This window comes from Galeopterus variegatus, unplaced genomic scaffold (assembly GCF_000696425.1).
Source record: "Galeopterus variegatus unplaced genomic scaffold, G_variegatus-3.0.2 Scaffold6256, whole genome shotgun sequence".
Taxonomy (NCBI): Eukaryota; Metazoa; Chordata; class Mammalia; order Dermoptera; family Cynocephalidae; genus Galeopterus; species Galeopterus variegatus.
This window is the reverse complement of record NW_007732367.1, coordinates 34,094-56,028: the sequence shown is the minus strand read 5'-3', so window position 1 is coordinate 56,028 and position 21,935 is coordinate 34,094. Positions and strand designations below refer to the sequence as shown.

Genomic DNA, 21,935 nt, shown 5'->3' with positions numbered 1-21,935 from the left:
GCAGAACTCACCTCTGCCCCAAAGGGTCAGTTACGTGACTAGTTAAGGGCCTGCCGTGTGTACCAACTTGCTTCTTCCTTCCCTCCCCACTAGAGCCTGGCACAAGAGAACAGAGGGAAGGAGGAAGGAGGTGGGAAGCCTGCTCCCAGCCTGAGGGGCACAGCTCCTATGATCCATCCACCCCTACCTAGAAGCCCTCCCCAACTCAGGATGAGCTGTACACTCCCCTTTATATTTTTCCTCCTATGCCTGCCATAGCCAATGCCCCTGGAGGAAGACAGTGGGCAGATCCAAGGATACCTAGTCTCTTGGAGCCCCTCAGGCCAGGCTGGGGCTGTCCTGCCCCTCTGCAACACCACGGAGCTAGACTGCACCTTCCACCTGCCTTCAGAAGCCCGGGAGGTGGACATTGTGGCCTATAACACAGCCGGGATATCTCGTCCCACTCCAGTGGTCTTGGAGAGCAGAGGTAAAGAAGGCTGGCAACCAGAAGAACACTGTGGTTAAGCATGTAAATCTGGAGGCTAGACTGCCTGGGTTCAAATCTAGTCCCATCACTTGCTAACAGTGTGACCTGGGCAAGTAACTTTTTCTCCCTGGCCTCTGTTTACCCCCCTGGCAAGCAAATGGGGATGATAACAGTGCCTACTGAGGGTTGTTATGAGGACTACATGAGTTCAAACATGTGCTGGCACAAATCACTGATCAATGTGTGTTACCTATTATTATCATTACCCAGAACCAGGTTAAGCTGGTAGTGGTATCTACACACGCACACACATACACAGAGTCCATTCTACCAAGAAAGATGAGAGAGAAAGCCCTAAGCTTTTTCACATGGAACACGGTCCATGAGTTAATTGCTCATTCTCAGTGGATCAGCCCCCACCATCCCATCTCCACCGCCCCTAAACATGAGTTCTCGCAAGGTGGGACTAATAATCACAGTAACAATAACAGTAGTTAATATTCCCACTTACTAGCTGTGTGGTGATAAGTTACTTAACCTCTCTGTGTCTCTCAGTTTTCTCACTGATAGAATGGGGACAACAGTAGCACCTCCCTGGTGTGACTATGAGAGAGAAAGCCCTAAGCTTTTTCACATGGAACACGGTCCATGAGTTAATTGCTCATTCTCAGTGGATCAGCCCCCACCATCCCATCTCCACCGCCCCTAAACATGAGTTCTCGCAAGGTGGGACTAATAATCACAGTAACAATAACAGTAGTTAATATTCCCACTTACTAGCTGTGTGGTGATAAGTTACTTAACCTCTCTGTGTCTCTCAGTTTTCTCACTGATAGAATGGGGACAACAGTAGCACCTCCCTGGTGTGACTATGAGAGAGAAAGCCCTAAGCTTTTTCACATGGAACACGGTCCATGAGTTAATTGCTCATTCTCAGTGGATCAGCCACCACCATCCCATCTCCACCGCCCCTAAACATGAGTTCTCACAAGGTGGGACTAATAATCACAGTAACAATAACAGTAGTTAATATTCCCACTTACTAGCTGTGTGGTGAGAAGTTACTTAACCTCTCTGTGTCTCTCTGTTTTCTCACTGATAGAATGGGGACAACAGTAGCACCTCCCTGGTGTGACTGTTAGAGGATTCAGTGAATTAACATATGTCAAAGACTATGCCTGGAACATACCAAGAACTATATTGTGTTAGCTGTTACTATCAAGTACCACACTGCACTACGCACTATGTTAGGCTTGTTCCATGCATCATCTCGTTTAATCTGCACCAAGACCCTATGAAATAGGAAATTTTATCATCATTTCCACTTTACAGATGAGGACACTGAGGCTCAGATGCTGACATACCCAAGGTCACCCAGCCTGTAAGTAGCAAGGCTAGGATTTGAACCCAGGCTTCTGGCTCTGGGGCCTGCATTCTTTTAACCATCATTCCACCATTTCCCACTCTGTTTCCAGGCCCACCCCTGGCCAAACTCCATGCCAAGGCCCGGGACCCATACAGCCTCTGGGTGGGCTGGGAGCCCCCCAGCCTTCAGCCCCAGGGCTATGTGATTGAGTGGGGCCTGGGTTACCCCAGTCCCAGCAGCAGCAATAAGACCTGGAGGATAGAGCATAATGGGAGCATTACGGGGACTCTGCTGCAGGGTGAGGCGGGCTTGGAAGGCTGGGTGGGTGGGCAAGACCCAGGAGAGGGGGAGGCAGGGCTTGTCTGACAGGAGGCAGAAGCAGATTCCCCAGCCTTTCTTGATCCTTCACTGTTCTCATATCCTCACAATCAGGAAGTTCTTCCTACAGTCTAATCTGACCTCTCTCTCTACAGCCCTGACCCTGCTCCCCTTCGAGCTCTCTCTTTCACTTTTCTTCCCTAACCTCCATCAAATGATCTGAAGAAGAGATTATAGAGGTTAGCCCTGCATCTTGAGGCCAGGTTAGCCCTGACTAAAGGTTAGCTCCTGATCATCAGCAGAGGTTAGCCCCTAACCAGAGTGCCTACCCCACTTTTTCTCTACAGAGAACATCAGGCCCTTTCAGCTCTATGAGATCACTGTGACTCCTCTGTATCAGGACATCATGGGACACCCCCAGCACGTCTACGCCTACTCCCAAGAGATGGGTTAGTCAGCCATCAGACCCCTTTCCAGAATCCTCTTCTCTCTCCCCCGAGACCTGCCTGGGCCCTAGCAGTCAGGAATATGAGGAACATTTTCTCTCTCCTCCTTCTGGACCTGGAGAGGGTCTCTCCAATCCTGATATTACCCCTGGCTTACACTGGACACCTGCAGCTAGACAGAAATCAGGTTGTGGGGTGATAAAAACTGGATAGTGAGTTTGGCAGAATTCAGGGAGCAAGTCTGGCAAAAACCAATCAATTGCCATTACCTGGACACCTGCAGCTAGACAGAAATCAGGTTGTGGGGTGATAAAAACTGGATAGTGAGTTTAGCAGAATTCAGGGAGCAAGTCTGGCAAAAACCAATCAATTGCCATTACACAAATCGGGTATCACATCCTATAGAAGTTGGACCTAGAACTTGCATAAATGCAGAGGGTGAGTGGCAGAAATCATATAGTGAGTCAGACAAAATCAGGCCCGGCAGAAATCAGACTGGGAGGCTTCAGAACCAGGTTCAAATCCTGGCTCAGCCACTTATTAGCAGTAGATGGGATTCAGATGAAGCCCCTGGGAAAATGAGGTTTGGACACAAGTCCTCTCCGACTCCTTTCTCACCCACCCCACAGTGTGTCCCAGTTCCTGGGTCTAGGAGCCACAAGGAATCCAATGGGGCTCTCTGCCCTGGCCACTGCCTTTAGCTCCCATACTTCTCTCTTCTGCAGCCCCCTCCCACGCCCCAGAGCTGCACCTAAGGCACATTGGCAAGACCTGGGCACAGCTGGAGTGGGTGCCCGAGCCCCCTGAGCTGGGGAAAAGCCCCCTTACCCACTACACCATCTTCTGGACCAATGCTCAGGACCAGTCCTTCTGTGAGTCTATCCTCAGTGCCCTACAGCCCCAGGGAGGCCCAAGAGGGGTGATCAGCAGCCATGAAGGCAGCTGCAGCACCAGAGCTAGGCTGACCATATGCCCCCCCTCCTAGCCACCATCCTGAACACCTCCTCCAGTGGCTTCATCCTCCACGGCCTGGAGCCCGCCAGCATGTATCATGTCCACCTCATGGCCTCAAGCCAGGCCGGGGCCACCAACAGTACAGGCCTCACCCTGATGACCTTGGCCCTAGGTAAGGGAGAGGGGGGCTGGGCAGAGACGGCTGTTCAGAGGGTGCCCCACCCAAAGGATCCTGATTTTGAGAGTAGACAGGGCCCTGACTTTGGATCCCCTAGTCTGAGGGAGGAGGCCCAGCTGTGCCCACGGATCCCAGCCTGATGAAGGAAACCCAGACCCACCTACTTGCACTCTAACCTCTTCTGGCCTTCCCCTCATCCCAGAGGGGTCCGAGCTACACATCCTCCTGGGCCTGTTCGGCCTCCTGCTCTTGCTCATCTGTCTCTGTGGGACTGCCTGCTTCTGCTGTAGCCCCAGGTGAGTCCTTTGAAAGACCTGACACCCAGCTACTCCTACCCACAGAGAACTGCTGGCCCAGGTGAGCCAGTCTAAGTCCCTTCCAGCCTTCCCAGACCTTGGGGCTCATGTCTGGGAGTCTGGGCCATTCACCTTTCTCTCCTGCACTGAGGGGCAGCTGCAGCTCTTCAGCTGCTGGGTGAGTGGGACAAAAGATGAAGAGGTGGGAGAGCATGCCTGACCCAGCCTTCACCTGCCCCCTTCTCCAGCAGGAAGAATCCCCTGTGGCCAAGTGTCCCAGACCCAGCCCACAGCAGCCTGGGCTCCTGGGTACCCACCATCATGGCAGAGGTGAGAACCCTGGAGGCAAAGGGCAATGGGGCTGGGGATGTTGACCCAGGCTCAAAGTGAAGGGATACCCCTCTCAGGCCTTCCCATCACTTCTAGCAAGACACCCTCCCTGTGGAGTGAAGCAGACCTGAGTATGAATCCCAGCTTTGCCCATCTCAAAGCCCCAGTTGCCTCACTATGAACCAGGAAGATCCACAGTGCTGAGTCTGAACAGCAGTTCACACATGTCAGAAACACACAGGCGCTTTCCAAGTGTAACCCTTTGTGTTCTGGCAGACAGCAGCGGGAACCTCCCACAACTGACCCAACTCAGGAAGGGACAGTGGCTGGGGCAGACATCTGAAATGAACCATGCCCTCATCCTGTGTCCTTGTGCCCAGGAGACCTTCCAGCTGCCCAGCCTTCGGGACCCTGGCATGCCACCCATCACCAAGATCACAGTGCTGGAGGAGGAAGAGAAGAAGCCGGGGCCCTGGGAGTCCAGTGACAGCTCAGACACCTGTGACCTCCCCGCCTTGGTCCAGGCCTATGTGCTCCAGGGGGACCCAAGAGCAGCTTCCACCCAGCCCCAGCCTGGCATCAATGACCAGGTCCTTTATGGGCAGGTGCTGGGCAGCCCCACAGGCCCAGGGCCAGAGCAGTACCTTCGCTGTGACTCCACTCAGCCTCTCTTGGGTGGCCTCACCCCCAGCCCCAAGTCCTATGAGAACCTCTGGTTCCACACCAGTCCCCTAAGGACCTCAGAGGTCCCACCCCCAAGCCAGGAGGATGACTGTGTCTTTGGGCCACTGTTTGACTTTCCCCTCCTGCAGGGGCTCCAGGTCCATGGAGTGGAGGGGTTGGGGGGCTTCTAGGGCTTCCTGGAACATCTCACCTAGGCTTGCCTCTTGAAAGGCCTGAGCTATCCAGAGGACAGCAGAGGGTCAATAAGCCCATCATTAAAAACTACCCCAGCCCTAGGAAAGGCAGAAAGGCTCCCAATCTGTTCCTATAACCCAATCTCCATGGGCTGGGCCTCCCGGGAAACCTGTACACCTTAAGGGCCAGGTAATGCTCCATCCAACCCACTCACTAGCCTCTCGTGGTTGTTACCTGTAATTTTAGTCTCTTAAACTGGTTTTTGGTTTTGGGACTTTTTGTTGTTGTTATTGTTGTTGTTGTTGCTGTTGTTGTTGTTGTTTGCAGAAACTCTCGAATGTGCTGAAGTCTTCATTGTTTTTCTTTTCAGAGCCCTAGCAGTCAGGGGGATATTTCTCAGAATTGTTCATTTGTTTATTTCTTCCTTCCTTCCTTCATTCAACCAGCTCTCACCTAGCATCTAGGCCCTGTGCTGGCAGCAGGGATTCAAAAATGACTCAGCTCAGTCCATCCTCAAGAGAGCACCCATTCTAGTGATGGAAACTTGAAAACTGATCATTAGGGCACAGGGGCAAGGATTACACGGAGGGAGTCAGAGTGTGGTGGGACACGGTAAAGAGAACTCAGAAAAGACTAACCACTGATGGGAAAATACAACTAAAAACAAAATCTCCTGCCAACCCACAAAACCTCTCCACAAAGGTAGACAAGAAAGAAAAGTCTTATTATTGAATAAGCATTAAACCAAAACGTGATACGCATCACAACCAATCCACTAAGAGATTGCAAAGACAGAAAGAAATCTTACCCTTTTATATAGCCAAGTGCATACAACTTATTGCATACATTTTCTCAAGATAAACCATAACTAGTACTCAAGTAAGAGGACTTGACAGAACCATCTGTCACACATAAATCATCCTAAATTCACCTGGTGAATGGGCAGCCATCTGTATCTGCTAATGGCCTTTATCCAAAGGAAAAACAGATTTCTCATATCTTTATGACAAGAGGTAGGTTTGCAACTTGGAACGAGGTACCAGCTGAAGTTAGGATCCTACACTCCCACAGAAACAGAGATAGGACATTATCTTCTTTAACTATTAAATTTCAAAGAGATGGCTCCCAGGTCCTTGAGAAAAACATTCTAGGGTTGTAAAACTGGCAAGTCTTTTTTAAAAAGATTCACATTCATCTCAAAAGGGTAGAGAAAGAATTCACAATTACAAGTTTTCTAAAGTAAATACTCTTTTAAAAGTGAGGGGGAGGAGAGTCTTTTCCCTTTTTGCACCAAGAATAATTAATTTTTCCTACTTTTAGTATTTGTCCTTACACCCCTCATTTCACAAATATTCTCACAGCTAATATTTATCGAATGCTTACTATACAAGGTGCGAGTCTTTTCCCTTTTTGCACCAAGAATAATTAATTTTTCCTACTTTTAGTATTTGTCCTTATACCCCTCATTTCACAAATATTCTCACAGCTAATATTTATCGAATGCTTACTATACAAGGTGCTTTGCATACAACTGCCTCCGTTAATCCTCCCAATAACCTAAAGATACTGTCATTACCATTCCCATTTGATGGATGACTACACGGTGGCCCCAAAGGTTAAATGACTTGCCCACAAGATCGTACGGTGAGTAAATGGCTGAGTTAGGATTCCAGCCCAGGGCTGTCCGATTCCACAGTCAACGACCTTATTCACCAGGCTACAAGGCTGCCAGAGAGGAGGCTGAATCCCAGTAGTTCTTACAGGACCCCATCCTGGACTTTGGGGACGGGGAGAAGAATACTAGGTTGCGGGGAGAGGGCTACCGCAGGCCCCACGGTGTCCCAAAATAACCTCTGCCCGAGGCCAGGAAGGTCCAGAGGGATTAAGGATTGGCTGCTTGCCCAAGAAAAAGAGGCATTTTAGAATTTATACAGGACCGCCCTCCATTAACAGCGAGGCCCCAGAGCCACCACGCCGCCGACCTCGCGCAGCCGCTAACCACACCCTCGACTCGACCTCGAGGCACCGCGTCATCGCTGAGTCCAGCCCTGCAATCCATCCTCTCGGTCCTCTTCTGCTCCGGCCTCGCAACAGCCTCGATTGGTCGAGCCTGAGCCACCGCGGCGGCGCACGCGTAACGCGGTCCGTACGGAGAAGGCAACGGCGGCGGCGCGGGCCCCTAGAGGTCAGAAGTCACCATGCTGAGGGCCGCGTCGAGGATGCTGAGTTCCATTCGGAACCAGGCAGTGGCCCAGGCCCCTGTCCTCGGGCTGGCAGGCGGAGGGAGCGCCAGGCTTCCTTCCAACCAGTGGCGCCTGCTGCCTCGAAGTGAGGGGCGGAGAAATGGGACGGCGGGCGTCGGCAAATGGGGTTCGGCGGAGATACAGGATACGCGGGACCGGGATAGGGGAGAAGCGCAGAGGCAGGATAAGGGAGAAATGGCGGTGGGTGGGCCAGAAGTGAGAGGAGCTGGGAAAGACATGGGGCAGCGGGTGGGGAAGAGATGGGGCGGCGCTTAGGTGCAGAGGGGCGTAGACCATGGAGGAAAGGTGATGCAAGGGGCGTAGAAAGTAACTGAGACTGGACCACTCAAGGGGATGGGCCTCAGTCCTCTCTCTCGTGCGCAGGTCTCCTTCAAGCCGCCCGCGGATATGCCACTCAGAAACCAGGTAGGAAGTCCTAAGATGGGACTTGGGGCGGAAGAGAGACCGCCAGGAAAGCTTGGGGTGGCCAAGGGGGTGGAGGTTAGAGCCACTAGATGGAGTGGGCAAAGGGGTGGACCAGAAGTTCTGTGTAGAAAATCTCCACGTCCGCCTTGCACAGAGGCTTAGGCCTGAAGCCNGAGGCTTGGCCTGCTGTATCTGAAACTTGATTATAGAATGAGGCAGAGAGCTATAGAGGCCCAGGTGTGGCGAGGGCAGCAGGGGCAGATGGCACTCATGGAGCTCAACTACTTCTTTTTTTTTTTTTTTTTGTTTTTTGGGGGGAGACCCATCTTTGCCACTGGGTACACCAAGGAGCTAACATGCCTCATGGGTCTTTGTAGAAATCTCATCTCTTGATTCTCACAAAAGCTACGTGAGGGAAGAAATTGTATCCCCAATTTATAGCTTATCAAGCTGCTCAGTGTCATACAGCTTCTAAGGAGCAGAGCTGGGATGTAAATCCAGGGCTTACTGAAACCAAAGCCACAGTCCTGCTCAGGCCCTGTCCTGTGTGGTAGGGGCTGGGCAGTCCCTCCTCCAGTCTCTCCCACTGTGCAGTTTGACTTGAATTTGAAGTGTGTTGAGACAGATTGACCCATGTTCTAGCTAAAATGGAAATGATGAGACTGGAACACTGGAGTTGACAGCCCCAGTTTTCCGTAATTATCACATCATTCCATGTTCTCAGCCCAGCAAGCCAGATCCACGCTGAATTTTTAATCCCTGGGAAATGGCTGCCCACCTCCAGAGAGACTCGTGCTGGAGAAGGAATTTTCAGTCATCCTAAAGCCACAGTCCTGCTCAGGCCCTGTCCTGTGTGGTAGGGGCTGGGCAGTCCCTCCTCCAGTCTCTCCCACTGTGCAGTTTGACTTGAAGTGTATTGAGACAGATTGACCCATGTTCTAGCTAAAATGGAAATGATGAGACTGGAACACTGGAGTCGACAGCCCCAGTTTTCCGTAATTATCACATCATTCCATGTTCTCAGCCCAGCAAGCCAGATCCATGCTGAATTTTTAATCCCTGGGAAATGGCTGCCCACCTCCAGAGAGACTCGTGCTGGAGAAAGAATTTTCAGTCATCCTTGCTTTTCAAACTAAAATGAAAATGGCATTGCTTCCCCACTTCCTGTCTCTTATTGCTGTGGTTTTTCCACAGGATTGATGATGTCGTTAAAAGACTCTTGTCTTTGGAAATGGCCAACCAGGTAAGTGGCCTATACCAAATCTCAGCCTCAACCTCCCTCATTCCTCTCCTCTGGGACTCCCTCCTACCCTGGTTAGGACCCCCATTCCGTGCTTCTCCAGTCACAGCACTTATCCCATGGTCATTCTGCATCCACTTGTCAATACCCCCAGACTGAGCATCTAGAGGGCAGGGACAGTTTTGTTCCCCCAGCACCTGACAAAAAGAAAAGTGCTCAATAAAGGTCTGATGCATAAATGAATGAATAAGTGTTGGGAAAATGGAATAATTGATCAGGCTCCCCTCACCTCAGAGCTGGTTCAGGGTGGTTCAGTAAACATTGTGTGTATGGGTGGAGTAAGTGCGCCTGCACGGCGGCGTGCTTTGGCTGGTGTTTTACTGCCTCAGCACCCACCCTGTGCAACCATGTTTTCCCAGACCTGCAGCTTCCAAGGACTATGTGGCCAGTTGCCTAGCTTATAGACCTGCGTGAAGGGGTCTGGTGACCCAGCCTGGCATGTGAGGGGTTTGTGACCCAGTCTGTGAATGGGCTTGAGGGGTCTAGGAGCTCCAGACCCAGCCCTAGCTCAACCATTGGCCCAATCGGTGCAGGATTACTTGAATGGGCTTGAGGGGTCTGGGAGCTCCAGACCCAGCCCTAGCTCAACCATTGGCCCAATCGGTGCAGGATTACCGGCAAGTAAAAGAGCCCGACAACTGGCATGGTCACCTAGCTTTACAATTGGCGTCACGAACAGGATTAAGAACTAGACAATTGGTGCTGTAAGGATTCCAAACATTAGCTTAGCAGTAGCCAGACAATAAGGTTTGGGGACTTCACTCAATAAGCCATTTCTCCTGTCAGTATCCTTGGCTTTGGGCTCACCTAGATGTGAATAGCCAGCTGGTTGTCCAAGGACATGGTGAGCAAAGTGAAGTCAGGCCCTGAGCCTTATGGACCTCATTGCTATAACTGCAGCCAGGGCCTTGGGGGTAGGAGGGCTAGTTCTTAGGGGGTGGCAGACCACACAGATTTTCTCTGTCTCTGTCTTCAACAGAAGGAGAAGCTAAAAATCAAGCAAGAACTGTTGATGAAAAAAGTCGCGGCAAACCCTGAGGACACCCGCTCCCTGGAGGCTCGAAGTTGGTCAGAGGGCCCTTGGGGAATGGGGGTGCATGGGAATCTGCTAGGTGGTACCTTATCTAGAGCCCTTGTCTACACTTAGATGAGGCTCAGGAAAGGGAGAGACATGAAGGACCTATGGCAATGATAACTGTAATCTATATCCCAAGCTCTGTGATGCTGGAGTCAGCGGCCAGGTCCTGCCTCGACCCTCTCTGAGAGCTTGGGCTAGTCACCAGTCCTCTCTTGGAGCCTTTGCTTCCTAGATATGGGGGAGTTGGAGAGACAGGGCAGAGATAATGTTACCTACCTCATGGTAGGATTATGAGAAGCTAAGGGATATAAACACACCTTGGAATCTAAAAAGCTAATGCTCTGTTGATAATAATAGTAAGACTAATATTTAGTGAACCCTGATGTGCCAGACAGACACTGTGCAGCATTCCAAAGGGCATAATGTTTCTACTTTGGTTTTGAGTTAGAACTAGCAGTAGTACTCATTAGCTGTGAGTGAAAAGCCCACCACATCGCCCTTGGCAGTGGGTGCAATTGATCTTCATTAACCACTGGGAGCAAATGAGGTAGGTTCAAGGCCTGCATGGGGGCTGCACATTATCTCACCTTTGACATTGCCCTGTATTATAGCTGCCTCCTCCTCCTCTACCTCACTGCCTTCATTCTTTTTTTCTCCCTCTGCCAGGGATTAAGGTCTAATGAGTTCATCTTGGATGCTAAACCCCCATGGAAAAGATCTGGAGGCCCAACTCCAGGGTTCTCTGTAATCCCTTTTGAGAAGATGAGTTTCAGCTTCCCTTGGTCCCACTGAAACCCTGGCCTAGGGACCCTCTAAACTGCAGAAAGGGCTGTTTATCTCACCACACCTGTCTCTACATTATCACTGCTGAAATCTCCCAGATTGGTAGGAACAGATGGCCTTTTTGCCAAGACACCAGTGAAGTGATAACTAGAATCCTCCTTTACCAACAAGCATTGGTCCTGCCCTTTCATTACTTAGTTTTCTGAAGGCAAGTTGCTTTCTAGCAGAGTGTCTGCTCTAGAGAACCCCTTGGGAGCCAAAGGTCATCTCTGTCTTTCACTGTTGTAGCTAAGAACTAGAATCCTCCTTTACCAACAAGCATTGGTCCTGCCCTTTCATTACTTAGTTTTCTGAAAGCAAGTTGCTTTCTAGCAGAGTGTCTGCTCTAGAGAACCCCTTGGGAGCCAAAGGTCATCTCTCTGTCTTTCACTGTTGTAGCTAAGGTTTGTAGCTAAGGTGGTGAAGGGGCTGTGTGGTCAGGGCCAAGGTTTCCACTGAACTCTCTGCAGCACTCCTAGAACCCAATGTGTATACTGGGAAGGACCTGCTGGAGTGACAACCTCTCTTTGGGGACAGCTTCTGCATTTTCCCCTATCTTTGCAATACAGGTGGGAATCAAAGAAGAGGATGCCCAAAAGAAGGATATTCCAGGGCCCTGGGAGACAAGAAGGAGCTGATGATTCTGAAAACTCATTAGTGAAAGCACAGAGATGATGGTGGCAGCTGGAAGTGGAGAGGCAAAGAGTAGACCCTTGACAGTTATAGAATCCTATCTTACTGCCTTGACTAGGATCTTGAGTACAGTGTCAAATCGTTAACCATTATAGCATTCATCCTGGTCTAATTCCTGAATTTAATGAGAATGCTCTAAACTTTTACCATTAAGAATGCTATTTGCTGTGACTTTTGGATGATACCTTTATAAGATTTAGGAATATAAGGTTAAGCCCTTCCTTAGACTTTGCTTTCTAAAGGAAAGATAATCCAAAATCATCTACAGTCTTGAAATTCAGAGTGCTTTAGGATTTATAGAGAGCTATATGAGAGAATTGGTGATTGTTATTCCTTGAGTTCTTAATACATAACCCAGGCCTGGGCCCTTCCTTCCTCTGTGCCCTGCTCTCATCCTGTGTGGTTTGTGGTTTCAGTTGTTGCCTTGACCGTCAAGATCCGCAATTATGAAGAACACTTGCAGAAACATCGAAAGGTAAACCCTGGATATCATTCACAGTTAAACAGCAGCCGCCTGTGGGAGAGGAGTCTGGGAGGTGAAGGGCTCTGGGTCCAGAGAAGCAGTTTAAGAAAGTGGCTACAACATGATAGTACCCACCCCTTAGCTCCAATGGGAAAAACACTTCCCTCCTGCCTCTGGAGGAGAAATGGGAGCTTTACAGGGCTGTGTTGAGTGTCACCAGTGGTTAAGAACAGAAATTTTAGGGCTGGCCAGTTAGCTCACTTGGTTAGAGTGGTGTGGATAACACCAAGGTCACGGGCTCAGATCACTGTACCAGCTAGCCGCCAAAGAAAATAATAAAGAACACAAACTTTAGAGCATGGTCATTGTATTGGGCACATGAGTCCTACTGAATATTTGTTGAATGCATGAATGGAGTCAGATTGCCTTGGGTTCAAATCCCAGCTCTGCCATTTCCACTTAACTAGCTGTGTGACTTTGGAGAGTCTGAGCCTCAGTTCTCTTTATCTGTAAGATACAGATCATAAGAATACCTGCTCACAGGATTGCAAGGATTACGTGAAATAATAATAGCAGCCAACATAATGCATATAAAGACTTTAGCGGGGCCGGCCCGTGGCTCACTCGGTAGAGTGCGGTGCTGATAACACCACGGCCCCGGGTTCGGATCCCACATAGGGATGGCCAGTTCGCTCACTGGGTGAGCGTGGTGCTGACAACACCAAGTCAAGGGTTAAGATCCCCTTACCGGTCATCTTTTAAAAAAAAAAAAGACTTAAGGCCCCATGCTAAATACTTTACCTGATTCAATTCAGTTAACCCTCTTTCTTCCCCATTTTACAGAGGAATAATCTAGTCACGGAGTGTTGAAGTTACTCCTCAAGGCACACCACTGTGCAGAGACTTGAAGCGAGGCATTCTTGCTACCCGGCTCATGTTTACCATTGTGCAATATCAGCACAGTGGCACAGAGCTGCTGTAATTAGGCAATTGCTGTTATTTTTAATAAACACATGTTTGTGAATACAGACTGGTCCAGCACCATGCCTGGCACCTCAGTGTTCCATGGAGCTGGTTGAGCATGCTCCTCGGAGATCACAATTTTGTTCATTTGGGGCATGGAACCCCAGCCCCACTGCAGAGGTCCCTCACAGAGCAGCACCCAGCTGGGGTCTCCAGGAGGAGCACAAGGTTGGCCTTCCTGTCTACCCCAGCTGACAATTTGCTAAGCTGTGAAGAGGGTGAATGGGTGGTGTAGGGGAAAGAGCATGAGATTTGGAGTCAGACCAATAGACTGGATTCAAGACCTAACCTCAGCACTCAGAGTTCTAAGGACCTTTTGTGGATCAGATAACACCTTTGAACCTTTATTTTTCCATCTGTAAAATGGGAATATCAGTGATAATATCTCCCTTAGGTTTACACTAATATTTCCTTAAGATTGTTGGGAAATTTCAATGAGATGATAAAATGACCATTCTTTGTCACTGTGAAGTGGCATACGACTTTATTTTATATAGTACTGAAAGTAATACAGACTCTCTTACAGGACAAAGCCCACAAACGCTATCTGCTAATGAGTATCGACCAGAGGAAAAAGATGCTCAAAAACCTCCGTAAGACCAACTATGATGTCTTTGAGAAGACATGCAAGGAGCTGGGGATTGAGTACACCTTTCCTCCTCTGTATTACCGGCGAGCTCACCGCCGCTTTGTGACCAAGAAGGCTCTATGCATTCGGGTATGAGTCAGAATTGCCACTTTGGTTGGTCCTATTCTGAGACTGGGATGGAGGGAGCAGTAGGGAGGGGTCGTCTATTTCTGATAGAGGCATGGAACTGGCCCCGGGGCCTGGAGTGAGCCCAGGGAAGTCACAGGCCACCAGCCTCATAGAGAAAGGCTGGGGTTACCATCTGAGGAGACAGTTCCCACCCCACGTGCTCCAAGTTTGGGGTTTTTCATAGGATTATGAAGCCTTTTACTGTCCTTTCACTCCCAGGTTTTCGAGGAAGTTAAAAAGTTGAAGAAGCAAAAAAGGATCTTGAAAGCTGTAGCAACAGCAGCCCGAAAACAAGACCAGAAGAACCCAGAGAGCCCTTCCGAAGCCTCATCGGAGGCACTCAAAGAAAACCAATAAATTCTGTCAAAATTACTTCTGCCTTGAAGAATGGTAGGAAAGAAGATGGGGCTCTTTTGGCCTGCAGAGACGGAGGAATTCATTCTTTCATTCAGCCCTGGGATCCTAGAATAGTCTGAAACAGAGTCCCTGCCTCACCCACCAGAGGACACACTCTCATAATACACATCCCACACTCACCTTAACAACTACCTGTTGTCCAGGTGGCACAGAGGAAGGGTGGCTGGCCAGCTCTAGGAGCTGCCTTCTAGACTCAGCCCTAAAGGATGAGTAGGAGTTCACTGAGCAGAGATGGGGAGGGAAGGCATCTCAGGCAAAGAAGGTGCGTGCTGTATTGAGAGAGCAGTAAAATAAAGCTTGAAAGAAAGATTGAAGCTGGGGTGTGAGAGGCTTTACATGCTAGGCTGAGGAAATTACACACCTGCCTCTAGGGAGTGAGGAGACAGTTAAGGTTTTAAAACCGAAGGAGTACTGATAGCAACAGGTCTCTGTTTTAAATTGTTAAGCATCCATAGTGTGAAGAGTAGATGGGAGGGGGAGAGATCAGAGCAATTTATTTTAGGGGTGGGGATATTGGTATTCAGATTGAAAATCTGACAAAAACTACAAGTCCTATCCCCAGGAAACTATACCTACACAAAACATTGCTTATAGATTCTGGGGAGTTAAGGATACCCCCTTCACTGTAAAGCCCACCCATGTAACCAAGTTAAGTGCCAAGGCTTTGAACATGCTTGCTATGTTTGAGAAACCTAAAGAAAACTTTGTCTAAAACTGAGTGAGCAAAGAGCAGTAGGAAGAGATGAGTACTTCTGGGTGTATTAGTGTACTCAGGCTGCCATAACAAATACCATAGATAGGGTGGCTTAAACAACAGAAACTTATTTTCTCACATTCTGGAGGCTGGGAAGTCTTAAGATCAAGGTGCTGACTGGTTCGGTTTCTGGTGAGGGCTGTCTTCCTGGTTGGCAGAGGCCACCTTCTTAATATATCCTCACATGGCCTTTCCTTGGTGCATGCACTGGAAGGAAGATCTCTATCTTATTATGAGGCCACTAATCCTATCTTTAGGGCCCCACCCTCATGATCTGCTCTAACCCTTTACCTTTCAAAGGCCCCATCTCCAAATACCATAACTGGAGTTAGGGCTTCAACATATGGATTTGGGGGAACACAAACATTCAGTCCCTAACACTAGAGAAAACACTGGACTTCATCCTGAGAAGGAAAGCTAAAAAGTGAAGAATGTGTTAAAAGTGCTGTCCCAAGAACAGTTGGAAATTTAGATCAAGGACTAAGAGAGGTGTGGACTAGAGAGGTTTGGGAGTTGTTAACAGTGATTGAAGCAACGAGTGTGAGTAAAATTGCCCAGGCAGGGAGTGTAGATGAAGAAAAGGGTCATGTCTGGATGGGGCATAGCCTGAAGGTGAAGTGAGGGTTGGACAGACAACCTGGGATCCTGCAGAATCAAGTGAGCTGACAGGCTCAGAACTGAAGATGAATTGTTCAGATATCGCCTCCAGGAACAGTAGGGAAGGCCTTTAATGGGACAAGACTTATGAATGGACACAGCTACTTAGAGATACTGTGCTAGAGGGCCGGATGCCAACAACATTTCAGGGGGGGGCTTAGCAGAGTGGAAGGAGAGAAAAAGGAATACACATTAATGGACCTGGTCCTACAAGAAAGGCTTTAGGACACAGCTACTTAGAGATACTGTGCTAGAGGGCCGGATGCCAACAACATTTCAGGGGGGGTGCTTAGCAGAGTGGAAGGAGAGAAAAAGGAATACACATTAATGGACCTGGTCCTACAAGAAAGGCTTTAAAGTGCTACCTCAGGCACATTATCTGATATTCAGAGCCCCTTAACTTCCCACATTGGCTAATTCTCATTTTACCATGAGCATACTACTGAGGACTAAGAGGTTAGGTAATGTCCAGATTCACACAGCTGGTTAGAGACAGGCCTAAGATTCAGACCCAGGTCTATCTTAACCCCAAAGCCTATGTTTTGTCCATTATACCACACTGCGTAGGGACAAAAATGGTCTGAGAACCTAAGGGAGGAGTACACTAGAGCAAACTCAAATGCCTTTAGGAGCCAGGCAGGTAACATAAATGCATAAAGAACTGGCATACAGTAATGATGTGAAGCCGCTTATTACGTTCCTATCCTAGTTATATACATATTCCCTTTTAAAACGGTGCATAGACCAGGAAAATAACCAAATCAAAGCCTTGTGCTGCCAGCTTTTGACTACTGTATGTATAGTCCTGATGCTGAGATGTCAATTTAGGGAAGGACCAAAAAATACTCATGGCGAAGCAGTTTCAGTGGGGTGAAGGGAGCCTAATTCCAGTTGCGGTGAGGTGACGAGTGAAGATGTTAAGAAGTTCAGGCTGTGAGTATAACTACTCAAAAAACGTGGGAAGGGAAGGAAGGAAAACGAACTAGAGGGTATGGAATGGACTTGAGCTTGGCAAATGTCAAGGCAAGACTTCCAGTGGTGTGGTTTTGAGGAAGAGAATGTGGGCAAGTTGCCCACAGAGGGGGCAAACTGCTGAGATGGGTTGGGGGGGGGAGGATGGGCAGGTGCAAGAAATGGCTCTAGAAAGGTAGTTGGAGCCAGAGTGGAGAGCCTTGAATGCTGTGCCTACGCATCTAAGACTGATCTGCCAACAGTAGGAAGCCACTCACTGAAGGGATGTGTCATGTTGAAAGTGATGTCTTCTGAAATTTACCTAGCAGCCAGTGCAGGGTAGAGCAGAGAAGAGAGCAGTGATATGGAGGAACATAGTGAAGCAGATAGAAAAAATAAAGGAAGGGATAAATGTGAGAAAGATTTTGGAGGAAAAAGCAGAATTTGGACACTGATAATAGGACTCAGGGAGATAGATTTGGAAGCCAAGTCTCAAGTTTCAAGTCTGAGTAGCTGGAGGGAAAGATGATTAGTACTTAGAAGGACAGAAATTTACGAAATTTACAAAAATGGTTGTTCATCAAAATAAAAACGTTCAGTAGTAGATAGCCAGAAGGTGATCCTGGAGCCCAAAGGGGAGGTGGAGAAGGGGGTCATTGCCGTCAAAGCAGACAACCGGCTGGGAGGCCCGTTAACAGCAGGAAGGAGGGAACTTCGGGGAGCCCCCAGCGCGCATGTCTGGGAGCGGGGCAGACAGGACCAAGCCTGGTTGGCTTCCCGGAGTCTGAAACCAGGTGCGGAGGCAATCAAATGATTCGAGGTCTTCTGTCCCTTCTTCCATCTGACAGAAACGTCCGTTACCATTTATCGAGTGCTTTCGCAGCGTTTTCCATGACCCCACTGATCCCCACACACACACACCCCGCACCTCCCTCCGTGTGACATACGAGGAAGCCGAGGCTCAAGGTCACAGCTAGGAAACAGCGACCCGAGGCCGCTCTAAAGAGCTTTGGTTCGGGTTTTCCTCTCTTACGGCCCGTCAGGCCCCGAGCCCCGCGGCCGGCCTGCAGACGCTGCCTCTGCCCTCGCCCTTGCGAGGGAGGCTTGAGAAACTCAAACTCAGCGCTCCCGGCTCAGGCCAACCGCCAGCCCTGTCAGGCTCGAACCAATCCACCGGGGCGATCCCCGCCGCCCGGCCCAATGAGCGTCCGCCCTCAGGGCACCTCCCACCAAAAAGCCTTCTGATTGGCTCTCTCTTCCCATCTGCGGCGTTGCCCTAGCAACCAGGCTTCAGGGACGCGGCGGCCGGGCCTCCAGGCCACTGGCTACAGAGTCCCGGGGGTCTTCGCCAGTACTGCTGACTTCAAGCAGCATGTCGGTGCGGACGCTACCGCTGCTATTCTTGAACTTGGGTGGGGAGATGCTTTACATCCTGGACCAGCGGCTGCGGGCCCAGAACATCCCCGGAGACAAGGCCCGCAAAGGTGAGAGACGCCTGACCCGCACCCCTAACCCCGCAGCCCGGCCCCCTAGCCGTCGCCCCGGCACGGGCGGGGCCCCTTTACAGCATGACCAACACCCCATGCACGCTGCGCTCTTATAGCCAGGAACCTTCTTCACAACGCCACAGCCCCATCCAGTTAGAGTCCATCAGGAGTCAAATTCTGTAAAAGATCTTTTCACAGCAGAGGAATTTAATACCCCCATTGAATATAATTAGGGTACCTGATTCCCCCAATTTCCCCATGCCCTCATATGAGAGAGTTGGTTTCCCAATCTCTCTTGACAACCGGTCTCTTCCAGATGTACTAATCCCAGCTGTCCACCACCTGACAACATACCCTTCGCTAGTGCAAGCATCCTTTTTATCCCCAAGGAACAGGTTCTGATTCTCCATTCCTCTGTGTAGGATCCTCCCACAGAAGCTGGTCTTATTCATTTCACAAGCTGTTTCTAGAAATGTGGGGTTCTAAACAAATACAGATAAAGAAGAAAACATTCAAAAAAAAAAAATGTAAGACTTTCCCTTCACAAGTGTTGGAGGAGAATGTAACTGTAAAAATAATTGCATGAGAGCTTCTAAAATGCAATGTTTCTAGAAATGTGGGGTTCTAAACAAATACAGATAAAGAAGAAAACATTCAAAAAAAAATGTAAGACTTTCCCTTCACAAGTGTTGGAGGAGAATGTAACTGTAAAAATAATTGCATGAGAGCTTCTAAAATGCAAAATCCAGGGCCAGCCCGTGGCTCACTCGGGAGAGTGCGGTGCTGATAACACCAAGGCCCCGGGTTCGGATCCCATATAGGGACGGCCGGTTAGCTCGCTGGGTGAGCGTGGTGCTGACAACGCCAAGTCAAGGGTTAAGATCCCCTTACCGGTCATCTTTAAAAAAAATAAAAAATAAATAAAAAATAATAATAAAATGCAAGATCCAGCTCCCCTATACACCACCTCTAATCTCCAAAGAAATGACTACCCAGAAATCTCTGCCACGCTTTTCCTTTCTCTCTTTTCCTCCCTTCTCAGCAAACAACTGCTTTCACCAGATTTTCTCGAATTAACTATGAAGTAGATATTATATTTCAAAGTAGAGGAGGAAAAGTTGATATAAAGGCAACTGCCATGGCCACCGATCAAAACATTTATTCTCTCCAACAGTCTCCATATGCTCAATTGATGTTAAACACACATTCAGATGTTAAGTATACATATGCAGATATTAATCATTGTGTCTGTGTGATTAAGTCCAAGTACATGCATAAAGAGATATGATACCAAAAGAATCTGTTCTGACCAGGTCAGCTAAATGATAGTGACTTGGGAGATCTGGGATAAGTCAGTAATCATATCCACCTGTCCTGGGAAACGTTATCATAAGACCATTTTACTTAGAAACAGTCATAATGGTTCCAGAAAGCCATAAAATAACCTAGAATACTAATTATTACCTTACCCCAGATCCCTGCATGTAGGATGTAACATAGTAACAATCCCAAATCTATATCTGTCACGTACTACCAGTAGAAAGTCTGATAAAATAATTAGATGGAGCTGTCTTTCTCTCTCTCTCTCCTTTGACCCTTTGCCCTTCTTGTGATTATAAAATGTTAAACTCTTCTGGCTCTCTTTGGAACACATTTTCAGGGCTACCTGATTTATGTGTCTCCTTGATCGCAATCCTCATATTGGCTCAGTAAATCCTTGCTATATGTATTTGGTCTGTTTCTTTTTAGGTCAACAGATATAAAGAACTCCCTATAGCATACCCCCTCCATCACTCTGCACACTGCTGCCAGTGAGCTTTCTAAAATACAGACCAGTCGGTGATGGGCCATAATAATCATATACATTGTATATTGACAAAATAAAAATTAAAAAAATAAAAAATAAAAAAAAAATAAAATACAGACCTGTCCATACTCCTCCCTGCTTTGTCAGCTCTTCCTCAGCTTTCCACTGCTGTCTGGATTGAGGCCAGGTCCTTGCACAGGACATTTCAGGGCCCTTCCTAATCAGATCTCTGTCCACCTCTACAGTCCCATCTCCCGCCACTGCCTTTTTCCTATTTTGTGTCCTAATAATACCAAACTGCTTGGAGATTTCCACTTAAATCATGTTCATTCATGTTTCCATGCTAGTAATCCCCATCCCTCCATTCCTCCCCTTCCATCCTGCATTATTCAGCTTAAGAAGCATCTCCTTCAGGAGGCCTCCCCACATTGAGAAAGGGCCTGCCCATACTCTCATGGTACCCATGCATGCTTCTCTCTGCCTTTATCACTGGCCATATCATACTGAAATAATCTGTGTATGTGTCTGTCTCCCCCACTTGATTGTCTTATTCATCTTTGCACTCCAGCACCTAGGATAATGCCTAGACCAGAATAAATTGGTTCTCAGTAGATGTTAGTTGAACTAATTGTCTAAATTGATAGTTTCATATGGCATTGTCACTTCTTCCTCAAGAGGGTACTGTTTTCCTTGGCACCTATGTTATCTGATCTCATTTGGGCTAATGGCACCAGTGAGGGTTCTCAGACTGGTAGTCTACATCTCGGAAGAGAGTAAATGAACAAGAGTATGCTCTCTGGAGTCATACAGATCTGGGTCCCAGTTCCAGCTTTGACATTTAACTAGTTGCATGACCTTGGGTGTAACCTCTATGAGCCTGTTTCTTTCTCCGTAAATTGGGAAGAAAAATACATACCTTAAAGCAAAGTTGTAAGAGTTGAATGAAATAATGTATTTAACATGTTTAGCACAATGAGTGATGGGTCTTATGTTATCTTTCGAGAGGCGGTGTGGTGAAGGCCCTGTGAATACTAGAGGACTGACTTAATCTTTGAACTATAGTTCTTCTGGTTTTGCTAGATTCAGCTTCAGGGAGCTTCAGCCATCTTTAGTAATTCATATTCACAATCTCATTCATTCCATGGTTTTTGGTTAACACCATGTAAGAACCTGTCCAGCACTTCTGCACCTTCACTGGAGGTAGGACTATGGATCAGACCAGTCCAGTAACTGATTTAGCTGGTAAGAGGAGGAGTAAAGGATTTGAACACAGGTCATTGAGCTCCACAGCTCATACTCTTAATTGATAAGCCCTTGACTGCTGAACTATGCTGCCATATCAAAATCTTTGGGAGGGTTGGTAGATCAAGAGGAAGGGGGGTTAGAAAAAATGTCCAATATAGTCACTGATTTTATAAAAGAAATGATAGAGATTAGTTGGCTGATGGGGATTTGTAGAAGATAGAGTGAGAAAGCAGGGGAGAGAGCACAGGATTCAAAAAGTTGAGAAACACTCATCTATTCTGCCGTTTAGTGTTGGTGTGGCTGCAGGAGTGAGAGCTGCTATAGCAGATGCCTGTACACAGAGGCCAGCAAAACACCAGACATGGTAAACTAGACCATGCTGAATCTTTGAATGGAAATCATATTTCTGGCTTCCAGTCAACATGGCAGAATAGATAGTCCACAGCATCACTCTCTCCCACAAATCAACCAATTTACAACTATAAAAAAGCAACCAAGGGGCCGGCCCCGTGGCGCACTGCTATAGTGCGCCGCTTGGGAAGCACGGCGGCGCTCCCGCCGAGGGTTCGGATCCCACATACAGACCGGTTCCCGCTC

General features: G+C 48.4%; 3 protein-coding genes across 4 annotated transcripts in view; all 3 read left to right on the top strand.

Annotated features, from left to right (window-relative positions):
- The first annotated feature begins 261 nt into the window (after positions 1-261).
- LOC103606067 (granulocyte colony-stimulating factor receptor-like) lies at positions 262-5,449 on the top strand. Its single transcript, XM_008590663.1, has 8 exons — positions 262-469; positions 1,945-2,133; positions 2,501-2,602; positions 3,325-3,471; positions 3,585-3,725; positions 3,934-4,027; positions 4,276-4,357; positions 4,738-5,449. The coding sequence occupies exons 1-8, from the start codon at positions 262-264 to the stop codon at positions 5,209-5,211; spliced, it is 1,437 nt and encodes a 478-aa protein (XP_008588885.1). The 3' UTR covers positions 5,212-5,449.
- A 1,906-nt stretch (positions 5,450-7,355) lies between these two features.
- On the top strand, positions 7,356-14,392 carry LOC103606071 (28S ribosomal protein S15, mitochondrial-like). The gene is made up of 8 exons (XM_008590666.1): positions 7,356-7,543; positions 7,843-7,884; positions 8,669-8,735; positions 9,079-9,127; positions 10,164-10,248; positions 12,194-12,252; positions 13,790-13,981; positions 14,240-14,392. Exons 1-8 carry the CDS (start codon positions 7,414-7,416, stop codon positions 14,375-14,377), a joined length of 762 nt encoding a protein of 253 aa, XP_008588888.1. The 5' UTR covers positions 7,356-7,413; the 3' UTR covers positions 14,378-14,392.
- Positions 14,393-18,130: 3,738 nt separating this feature from the next.
- The window catches only part of OSCP1 (organic solute carrier partner 1), a 31,434-nt gene continuing 27,629 nt past the window's right edge, over positions 18,131-21,935 (top strand). The window contains exon 1 of one of the 2 annotated variants that reach the window (XM_008590661.1): positions 18,131-18,283. In XM_008590661.1, the coding sequence (XP_008588883.1) occupies positions 18,172-18,283 (112 nt within the window). In that variant the 5' untranslated portion in view covers positions 18,131-18,171. The remainder of the gene's footprint in view (positions 18,284-21,935) is intronic. The other variant, XM_008590662.1, reaches the window with a different exon arrangement.

Coding starts and splice junctions, on each gene's coding strand:
- LOC103606071 (XM_008590666.1), top strand. CDS start 7,414: ATGCTGAGGGCCGCGTCGAGGATGCTGAGTTCCATTCGGAACCAGGCA. Junction 8,736..9,078: donor TCCTGCTCAGGCCCTGTCCT/GTGTGGTAGGGG, acceptor GTTTTTCCACAG/GATTGATGATGTCGTTAAAA. Junction 10,249..12,193: donor CCGCTCCCTGGAGGCTCGAA/GTTGGTCAGAGG, acceptor TTGTGGTTTCAG/TTGTTGCCTTGACCGTCAAG.
- LOC103606067 (XM_008590663.1), top strand. CDS start 262: ATGCCCCTGGAGGAAGACAGTGGGCAGATCCAAGGATACCTAGTCTCT. Junction 3,726..3,933: donor CCTGATGACCTTGGCCCTAG/GTAAGGGAGAGG, acceptor CCCTCATCCCAG/AGGGGTCCGAGCTACACATC. Junction 4,028..4,275: donor TGCTTCTGCTGTAGCCCCAG/GTGAGTCCTTTG, acceptor CCCCTTCTCCAG/CAGGAAGAATCCCCTGTGGC.